The sequence below is a fragment of the Clinocottus analis genome, unplaced genomic scaffold, assembly GCF_023055335.1.
Source record: "Clinocottus analis isolate CAN_PGR_092001 unplaced genomic scaffold, fCliAna1.0.p SCAF_1, whole genome shotgun sequence".
Taxonomy (NCBI): Eukaryota; Metazoa; Chordata; class Actinopteri; order Perciformes; family Cottidae; genus Clinocottus; species Clinocottus analis.
In genome coordinates, this window is record NW_027175820.1 from 6259173 (window position 1) to 6269855 (window position 10683).

Sequence of the window (10683 nt, forward strand, 5' to 3'; positions counted from 1 at the left end):
TCTGGAATTCCTCCTGACGGGAAAGTCGGGCTTCTTGGGCTCGCAGGACTGCCGTGAGTGTTGCTATCTCTGCTGAGTCCATACTGGCGAGAGTGTAATGTCATGCCTGGACTAGAATGAGGACACAGATGCAGAGAAATGTCCGTAACCACACTTTATTTGTTTCAAGAAAAAAACTTGTATGAGGCAAAAATGACTAGACTAAAAAGTACAACCAAAAATCACTCTCCATCCATCTATTTTCAGCCGTTTATCCGGGGTCGGGTCGCGGTGGCAGCACACCCAGCAGACCGACCCAGGCTTCCCTCTCACCCGCAATATTTTCCAGCTCATTCTGGGGGACCCCGAGACATTTCCAGGCCAGCCGGGAGATGTAATCCCTCCAGCGTGTCCTGGGTCTTCCCCGGGGCCTCTTCCCAGTTGGATGTACCTGGAAAACCTCTAATGGGAGGCGTCCAAGAGGCATCCGGATTAGATGCCCGAACCACCTCAGCTGATACGGAGGAGTTGCGGCTCGACTCCAAGCTCCCTTCTGATGTCCAAGCTCCTTTCCCAATCTCTAAGGCTGAGCCCGGCCACCCCATGGAGGAAGCTCATTTCGGCCGCTTGTATCCACGACCTCGTTCTTCTGGTCACGGCCCAGAGTTCGTGACCATAGGTGAGGGTTGGAACGTACACCGACCAGTAAATGGAGAGCTTCGCCTTCCGACTCAGCTCCCTCTTCACCAAGACGGACCGGTACAGCGCTAACCCTAACCCTGTTTGGGTTCATAACAGCATCTGTACAGTCGCACATAGCTCGGTGAATTTCACCAACTCCAAGAAGTGCCTCTAGCTTACTACAACGGTAACCAGCCGTCATTCACCATGGAAATAACCACTAGTTCTGCTTTAAACTTGTGTAAATTCCACATACGTTGGAACATCAAACTCCATCGTGTCTGGGTTCATAATACCATCCGTCGTCCCACAACAGCGTCTGAATGACGGTCGCTATCATCGCTATCCCCGGCAGAAGTTTGATTCAACAACAGGACGGCGGTGACGAGCGGAACGTCTCAACACTGATTGGCTGAAGCAACTAAGACTTACGCTTTTGTCGCCGAAGTTGGGTAATTTCAACTCGCGCGACAAGCTGTCGCGTCCAACGCTCTGTTCGCCCCGCGGCAAACTCGCTGTTCGTGTCACCTCAAACGCAATCTGTCGTGTCGCTCCCCAGAAAAGTCGCATGTACGCAGTTCCTACGCAACTGTGCATTGACTTTGCATGTAATCTGGTTGCGCGACCAAATTTTGTCGCGTTCGGTGTGAACACACCATAAGACACTGAAGGAGCTGTGCAGCGTGGCCAGGGCGTCCTGCATGGGGTGGGAGGCGTAGTTCATCATGGATGATAGCTTAGTCATCACCCTCCTGTCCCCCACCACCTCCACAGTCACCCAGGTACTTTTTTGAAGGGACTTTCATTGACAAGGACACAGAGGGTGAAGAATTTGTGAAAAGAGTGAAAGACAAAGTTAAATCAGTGAGTTTTACTATGATATACGTTATAACATTCTCTTTATGTGCAAAAGTTATTGGTGGATTTTAAGATTTAAAATGCATGAGATGTAATTACTTTTTTGTAATGGCTGTTGTATTGCTTGTACATTAGGCAACTGGACGACCATCCTGTGGTAAGTCGACCTTCAAAGCAGGAAGGGAGGTTACCAGAAAGTCCGAGCCCAGGCTGGAAGAAGAGGGCATGATGACATCTGTCTGCAGACACTGCATTCTATTTAGTGGCAAGGAGTTTTTTAAGCGGCTACGCTTTAAAACGTCGCGTCCTGTGTGATTGGCCCCTCAGTCCCCTCACCTGAGATTCTACCTCCTCATTAACGGAAGCGTTGAGCTAACTTTCCACCGGAGCTCCTGGGTAACTTAACTTAGATATATCATAAAATATTATATTACCATGCACTCGCGCTCCTTTCTGGCATGCGCACAGTTCACTGAATATAAACATCCCCGCCTCAACAAAAAAAACTCAGCAGATCTACACGTTTCACGTAGATCACCTATTTTGGTTTCAAAACGGCGAATTTCGCCAAAAGGTGAGGGATTTTCATGCCTGATATTGAAGAGCAAATGCTTATATTGCAAATGTTGAAGCTCAGGCGGTCCAAAATCCATCAACTGCCAGGACCAACACGAACTGCAGCGTGTCATGAAAGGACTCGTCCTTAAAATCAAATAGTGAAAAATACAGCTGCACAAAGACGTTGGTGGGTTATTATTGCTCCTATTATTGTATTGTTTTGAAATACAGCTTTTAACATGCCACAGTAATTTGTAGCCTGTGAACAGGAAGAGAGAAATTTTAGTTTGTATATTTTTAACAAATGTATAGATAATAACAAAGACCGCAAGCCCAAACAACATTATTGCAAAGGAAAATCAGAAACTGGAGGAAGCAATTGCAGCCTATAATGCCAGACAGAGAAGCTGTTGATACAAGCAGTGGTGTAATAATCGCTCGACACAACGAATCGATAATGAAATGCGTTGCCAACTTTTTTAATAATCGATTTTTATCGATTCGTTGTTACAGCCCTAGTTTACATGATGGTATCAATTCGAATTTTGCTTTAGTCGGACTATGCTATCTTTCGGGGCAACTGCTATTATCCTAATATACATGGCAGTGAATAAATCAAATCATTGGCCGAAAGCATGTCATATCCGCTACGATAGGTGGCGCTGTTTTCATTACATCTAGTGGTGTTACAGCCATTTTCGCTTGACCTCTTCACGCTTCATAATGGAGAGAACCCCGCTACCTTCGGTGGTTGTTAAGGGCGAATTATACTCTTGCAACTACAACTGCGGCTGGCCACGCAGTTGGATCGACGGACTCGTTTTGTTTTATAGTTCCCGTGCGTTTTCCATACGCTAGAACAGTAGGTGGCGCAACAGCCGTAGAGTCGACCTGCACACTGTTCACCGATATCTCCCTCCGGGAATTCACCACCATCTGCGTGTCCTTATACTCCGTCAGACAGGTTATATAAATGCTCATATTTGCGGACCTCTTCAGCCAAACGTTCTTCAACGGGATCCATTGTTCGTGTTTCTGCTACGGCTTTTGAAAATAGCGGTATTATGCTATGAAACCGGAAATGCAAGACTCAGAAAGGATGTGGTTAGCGGACAAATCACAGCCTTGAAGGCTGCGTATGGCTCGCGTGGCTTTGACGGATAGTCAGCAATTTTGGGTGATGCACGCAAGCAAGCAAAATGGCCGATTTGACCACGCAATGGCGGCCATGCGTGTCTTGCGTGCTTGCGTCTCAGCGTAAAACCTGAGTATAAATCAGCCTTTAGAGCAAACATGGAACTAGCAGCAGCGCTAGCTGGCTACAGCAGGGTGGAGCTAGCGGGGACACCCACCGAAGGTAGTATCGGCTTGTAACCCGACTTTTACGTTTGTTTATTTGTTTGTTTCTGCCAGCCAGCTCCCGGCAGTGACAACTCGACTTCTGAGTCACAACCTGAGAGGGAGGGAGGGAAGAGGGTGGCGGGATCTCGAGCATGCGCAAAGACGCATAGTCCAGTTCCTAATCCAATTCACCGTTTACATGTCGCGATGTCCGAGTCCACAGTCACTGACCAATCACAGCACGTTTTAATGGTCACGCAGGCCTTGTGACCAATCACGTGTCTAGGGTCTAATAAATTGGTGTTTTTGATTTTGGGGTGAACTGTCCCTTGTAATGATATTTTAGCTAGTTAGCTAGTGTCATCGTCAACTGGAAATTAAATACTTGTATTGTACCCATCTTAATTGCTGCCTAGGCTCCGTGCTTTTTGTAAATTATTTTACAGCATTTTTCATAAAAGGAGATACGAGTCCGCGTGAGGTTTGACTCAACACAAGTGAAGGCACACGTAGATACACGAGGGTTCCCGCGCTATTAATCAATATCATTTCCTCGAGCATTGGGTAGAGGCGAAGCATTGAGTGGTTCACACATCCTTAGAGATCTCTGTTCCAGACTCTATCATTTGTCACGTTCACCTACTCTCATCTCTCTTCTCTTGTCTGTCCTTTCGTTGTTGTTCTCCCCTTCCAACGCTTTTCCCATCACCGTCTCAATCTGTCATTCTTCGCTGCTCTCGTTAAAATTATGACGCGCGAAAACAAACAAACGTTTAGACCCGACTGGGTTCATTGCCACAGGTTTTTGAAGTGTCTCGCTAAGTGAGAAAGAGCCCCTTATCCACACATGCAGTCTCAATCGGAATTAGAAGTAATTCCCCTGAGAAATCGATAACAAATCCTCACTGTCTGGAGAAAGTGTTGCAGCTCAGGAAAGAAGATAACAAAGTCTTATTGTTCGCCCGGCCGCCGTGAACGAGTCTGGCCGACGGTTTGTTTAATGAAACAAAGGTGATCTATAAATGTGTTTTTAATTCCTTAGTTGAATCTAAAAGCAAGTCTAATGAACAAGATTGGAGTTTTTAACGTATCAACAGTTAAAAAAAGTTTTAAGAGTAACGTGTGTGTTTTTCAACCTGGACCCAATTTTCTGATGTTTTTGTGATTAAGTGACAAATGGGGACAACAATAAATAAAGAAAAAAGGTTGAGTATTGAGGGAGAACGCTGCAGACGGCAGCTACTAAATATGCTAAAATGCAACCGCTAGCTGCAACTGCTTAACATCAATAGAGAGGCAAAGTTCGCCGACTTTCTGTTTCCCCTCATTGGACATTATTTTGGAAAGAAATATGTAGTATCTTTGCTTAAACCTGACAAAGTATGTCACAGTATTTTCTTAAACGTAATTAAGTATGTTTACAATCTTTTCTTAAACTAAGCATTTTTACAATCTTTTTCACAATCTTTCAAGATCATTTTCTAAGTATTTTGTTACCTAAAACTAACTAAATTGTTTCTTGGAAAGACGGAAGTTAATTGCGGGTAATGGGTGAAAATGAACACATGTTGCCAGACTTTTGGGAGGAAAACAAACAAAAAAGAGAAATAACCTTTTGTGAAATAGAATATGAACTGTAAACTGCTATAAATAAATAACTTGCATCTGTACACAGTGTTGAAGTTTCCGTTTTTCAGACATGAAAATCTCTCACCTTTCGGCAAAATCCGCCGTTTTGAAACCAAAATAGGTGACCTACGTGAATCGTGTAGATTCAATGAGGTTTTTTTCGGGGGAGTGGGAGTATTTATATTCAATGAACTGCGAAAAGATGTGCGTGCCAGAAGGGAGCGCGTGTGCATGGTAATATAATATTTTATGATATATCTAAGTTAAGTTACCCAGGAGCTCTGTTGACATAGACTTAGCTAACGTTAGCTACAGCTTGATGAATTGAGTCATTGAACACAGCAGGAGAGAATGTAACTTTAGCCAGCAAGCTAACGCTCCTGTGGAAAGTTATTAGCTAACGCTACCCCCCAGTTCCCCACCGTGTTTAATATTCTTCTCACCTTTTTCACCCCTGACCCATTTTCAGGCCTGGTTTGTAGTCTGAGTAGTATTGACCAATCATGTTAAAGCAATTTAGAATGAGCTTCTGGCTACTTGTGGAACAATACATGTCAAAGGAAGTCTCTTTGTGTGTATATTCGCTTGATTCACTGGAACCATTTAGAATCTTTGTTCTCCGAGGGGTATACGTTGTCAGAACGATAGCAGAACGATATTCGATGTCGGACTAATTTTAAAACTATTCCTGGACACAGTTAAAGAACCAGTAAAATGTTCTCTTAAAAAGTAGGGCCATTTAAGAGACCATATTGACTGAGCTCTTTAACATCTGTCTCACTTTGTCGATGATTTCCTGAAGCTAGTGTCATCAATAAGAGGTCACGACTAACGGGGAAAACGTGTGATTAGATCGATCGATGACACAAACTACTTATGTTTACTCTCCCACACACACACACGTCCCAGTGCGCACACACTCACATACACATCCAAGTGCACACGCATGCACACACACACACACACACACACACACAGGAATGGACTCAACATGGCCTGGTCTCAGCTGCATTATTGATGTCAGCTGACAGGCATCATGAGGAAGGAAAAGGTGGGTAGAGGATGAAGATGGTGGAGGAAGAGGAGGGTGGAGACCAAATGAATGAATGAATGAAAAGTATTTTATTAATCTCCAAGGAGAATTTTTTTTGTCATAGTAGCAACATCCCACACTTACAGACATCAAATAAAATAAACTGAACTAAACACACAAATAAAATAATAAAATTAAATGAATAATAACAGGAACAGGTATAACAAATATATACAAATAATAGGAAATAAATATATATGTAAGCAAATGAATATATATATATATATATATATATATATATATATATATATATATATATATATATATATATATATATGTATAGAAACATATACATAACAAATAACTGCGGTGTATTCAGAGATTAAATTAAATGCAAACGGAAATTAAATTAAATGCAGTGTATTCAGGGGGTTAGATTAAATTAAATGTAAACAGAGTGCAAATGTGCAAAATAGCAAAATATATGTATGTAACATATATATAATAATGTATATACATGAGTGTAAGATATATACGTGTACAGTGAAAATTAGTCCACAGATCTGGACTGGAGGGATTAATTGTAGAGTCTTATTGCTGTGGGCAGGAATGCTTTCCTGTAGCGGTCCTTGTGGCAGCGGAGCGGGATGAGTCTTTTTGAGAAAGTGCTCCGCTGATCCTGCAGGAGCTGGTGGAGAGGGTGGTCCGAGTTGTCCAACATGGACAATAGTTTCTTTAGTGTCCTCCTCTCCACCACCTGTTCCAAAGGCTTCTGCTTGCAGCCGATGATGGAGCCGGCTTTCTTAACCAGCTTGTTAAGTTTGTTGGTGTCACCGGCTCCAATGCTGCTCCCCCAGCAGACAATGGCGAAGTGCAAGACGCTGGCCACAACCGACTAATAGAACAACTCCAGCATCTTGCTGCACACATTGAAAGATCGAAGCTTCCTCAGGAAAAAGAGTCGACTCATCGCCTTCTTGTAGAGCAGTGATGAGGAAAATGTGATGAGGAATGAGCAGTGATGTGGAATATGAAGAAAAAACCTGGAGTAGTCCAGAAAAATGTTAAATGGGAATGAACCAGCAAGTGTTAGGAGTTTATTAAATTAATATTTTAGGGGAAAGTAGTACCATGTAAAAGTACTGCATTCAAAATGATTTCATGTTTTCATCCTCAAGGTGAATGGGTTAACAATATTTAATTAACAGATATCATCTTAAAACTACCCCCATTTGATTACTTACATGAAGACAATACCTTTTTGTACCACAAGTTTTTTAAATTATATCTTTTAAATATGCAAAAACAAGGTAATTTCTTATATGGGACATTTGATTAAATGTATCCAGAACAGAAAGGTTAACATTAGATGAATCCAGGTTCATTTTGTTGAATGTTCATAAGAATCAAGATATTTTATGAGAGAAATTATTTCTTTGTCTTCAAAGACAAAGAAAACAAATATTGTATAAAGTGTAAAGTACACTTACAGTGAAGTTATTCTTCATTGGGCAAAAAAATATGGGACCTTTGTCCCAAATATATTTGTTCATAGCTGTGTACATTTATACTCCTTTTTGTTTTTGTCCTTTAATCTCTCTCTCTCTCTCTCTCTCTCTCTCTCTTTCTATATAAATAAATAAATAAATATATATATATATATATATATATATATATATATATATATATATATATATATATATATATATATATCCCATCCGTGAGGGAAAGTGAGGCTCAGTGTGACATTGAGACGTGACATACATACTTCCTATTTCCTCTGCCATACTCCCAACAAAAATCATCCCATGGAGGTTCTGTTACTTCAGATCGCAGTCACAACCACCTCATTCCTCAAATATTGACTGAGCTCTTTAACATCATCTCTTAAAAAAAAATCAACACATGCACATTGAAAGATGTTTTTTACCACATGAAAAGAATAGTCACTCACTCCACTGCTTTACAAAACAATATGTTTTTTAATTATTATTATTATATCATTACTTTCATTAGGATTCAATACACAAACATTCATCTGAAACAAAATAGTTTGAGTTCAAGACATATTTTCAGGTTTATTTTCCCCTTCGGATGAAAAATCACTAGAATATTCTCATTGCTGTTACTGAACATCATGTGACTGTTTATTGTGTATTGTGGGTAATCTATCAGCTCCTAAAATACATCACAATAACGACCCCATGGTTTCACAGACATAAGTGGTTCTGGATATTTTACTTTCTTGATCTTTATACTATTCTCATCTCCTGTCCACCACAATCAATATCCTCATAGTTAATTACGTAATATCAGATACTTTTTTTTTTTAATTATAGAGCTTCAGTTCTTTTTCGTATGAGTCACCAAACCTGCTCCCCAGCTGTATCATAATAAATTACAGTATTTACAAAGGAATGCAGTTTTTCTTCGTCTTCCCTCCATCTCAATGCCACATTCACATCCGGTGGGGCTCATAAGCACTTCAGCAGTAAAAAGTTGCAGAAGGCTCTCCGGGGACAGTCACACATCTTGCCGATCCTAGCGCCTTTCCTCACAGCGCACTGCTCCCCGACGTCACACTGAGGAGAAGCAGAGCACAGGAGGTTCATTCATCCATTTATGCATGCATGCATTCATCTATCCATTCATGCATGCATTCATTCATCCATTTATTTATCTCCTCCTACGACATGAATGCATGAATTAACGCAGCAGCGACCAATGCAACGTGTTCAGATACAGTACCGTTGGAACTTGGCCAAATTTCTTCTCCCATGAAGGGAGTCGTTTTGCTTGCAGCTTCTCGAGAACTTCTTGGAGAGCTCCGAGCTGATAAAATAAACAAAGCAACAACAAAAAACTCTCAATAAATGTGCCGTCATTAAACCGCCACAAATATTTAGCTGATTCCACAAATTGCATAAAGATCCTACAAATAAAATTAATTATTTTTATTTTTTTTAAAAAGTTGTATAATAACATGCAATATATTTAAAACATGTTTGCATATTTTCACAACTCGATGATATGTCCAATAATTACCTGCACAGAACAGATGTCAATCTTAAACGCAGGAGTTTGGTTAATTTTTAGCTCAAAGCCCACACGTACTAAAATGCTCCATCAATACAACATCAATTCAAAGTAACAACAACATCTGGTTGTTGTAAAGATCTTCTAGTTTTTGCAGAAGTGAAGTAGTAATAAAAGCTTTACCAGCTGCTTCTCACTCGTGAGGTTTGGACCTTTTGGGTAGAAGTCCCGCAGGGCCCGGGGGCTCAGCTCCTTTTCGGACTCGGAGTCCAGCTCCTGGGCTCCTGTGGCTCTGGAGAGCAGCAGCAGCGCGCAGAGCAGCGGCCCACTGAGCGTCCTGGAGGTGGTCTGCATGGTCCTGGTGCGCGGCAGCGTGTGAACCCCCCTCCCTCTCACTTGCGTCTCAAATAGCCCCTCATCCTCCCCTCCTCCCCTCCCGTTCTATCTGACTCCTGCCATCTGCTCGCTCCACCTTGTTCTTTTCTCTTTTTTCCCTTTCTGTTTGTCATGCGTAACAGCTGCCTTGTGGTGAGTCATCGCGTAAAAGTTGCTGGGCAAAATATGCCTCGAAAAGTCAACAACAACACACAGCAGCTCTGCAAGGGGTTGTTACTGAAAGTAGTGGATTACTTGAATGGAGGATGGAAGGTTCAAAACAAACAAATAGCAGATTATATGGTGGTGTGTGTGAGATTATAATCAGAACAAATACTTAATGCTTCACTTTAACATGCTTTTTTAGTATATCCCACGCCATGCATAACCTCAGAAGTCTCTCCCACATTTAAAGTTGGTGACTCATTGGGCCCTTTTTATTCTGCTGTAAATGATCAAAACTGCGCTGGCGTTAAACACGTCTTGTTATTCTTCATCCAGTGAAATCAAAGCAGCGATGAGCCTTCCAACCAAGTTGTTAGGACCTTTTATGTAATGTGAGTGTCAAATGGACAATTTATTTGTATTATCAGCTGTAATGAAGTTATTATTGAAAGGGAAATGCAGGTTTGTCAAAGACGCCCTCATTTGTAATTCACACTCAAATCATTATACATTTAAAAAGAGAAAACATGTATAAAAAAAATTGCCTTATTATACAGTGTTGTTTCACTTATAATGTGTTTAAACTACTGCTACACAATGCATTATGCTTAACCCATATGCTTAACATGGGTGCGTTGGTGTTATAATAAACCTGCACACTAAAGGGACAATTACGTTTTACTTCATATCAGAGATAAATTATGTTGGTGATGCAGTAAAGAGAAACAGCTGTAGTTGGAAATGAGAAACTCTGTAAAGCAAACATACACACTTAACTGTGAAATTAATATGTATATATAAATATTCCCACTATTCATGGGCCCCAAATTATATAATTTCCCCTCTTACCCACTGGAACAATGGAGAAACGTTTACACACAACATAGACAAACAAATGACTGTAGAGCAGATATTCTTTTCTTCATTCTCTGCTTGAGTTTTTTTCTCTTCCCCGCTTCACTGCATTGATCGCTCGCTTCAGAGCCGCCTGCTCTAGGTCCATCAGCGCTGACGGAGATGGAGAGAGC

General features: G+C 41.3%; 1 protein-coding gene across 1 annotated transcript; it reads right to left on the reverse strand.

The window, feature by feature from the left end:
- Positions 1-8041: 8041 nt before the first annotated feature.
- On the reverse strand, positions 8042-9481 carry cart3 (cocaine- and amphetamine-regulated transcript 3). Its single transcript, XM_068572919.1, has 3 exons — positions 9299-9481; positions 8828-8911; positions 8042-8661 (listed from the first exon to the last, which is right to left on the reverse strand). The coding sequence occupies exons 1-3, from the start codon at positions 9467-9469 to the stop codon at positions 8554-8556; spliced, it is 363 nt and encodes a 120-aa protein (XP_068429020.1). The 5' UTR covers positions 9470-9481; the 3' UTR covers positions 8042-8553.
- Between the last annotated feature and the right edge of the window lie 1202 nt (positions 9482-10683).

Bases quoted from the DNA above. Each gene is read 5' to 3' on its own strand.
- cart3 (XM_068572919.1), bottom strand. From the start codon at position 9,469: ATGCAGACCACCTCCAGGACGCTCAGTGGGCCGCTGCTCTGCGCGCTG. The intron at 8,912-9,298 runs GTAAAGCTTTTA...TTATTTTATCAG, and splicing joins TCACGAGTGAGAAGCAGCTG to CTCGGAGCTCTCCAAGAAGT. The intron at 8,662-8,827 runs GTACTGTATCTG...GCTTCTCCTCAG, and splicing joins AATTTGGCCAAGTTCCAACG to TGTGACGTCGGGGAGCAGTG.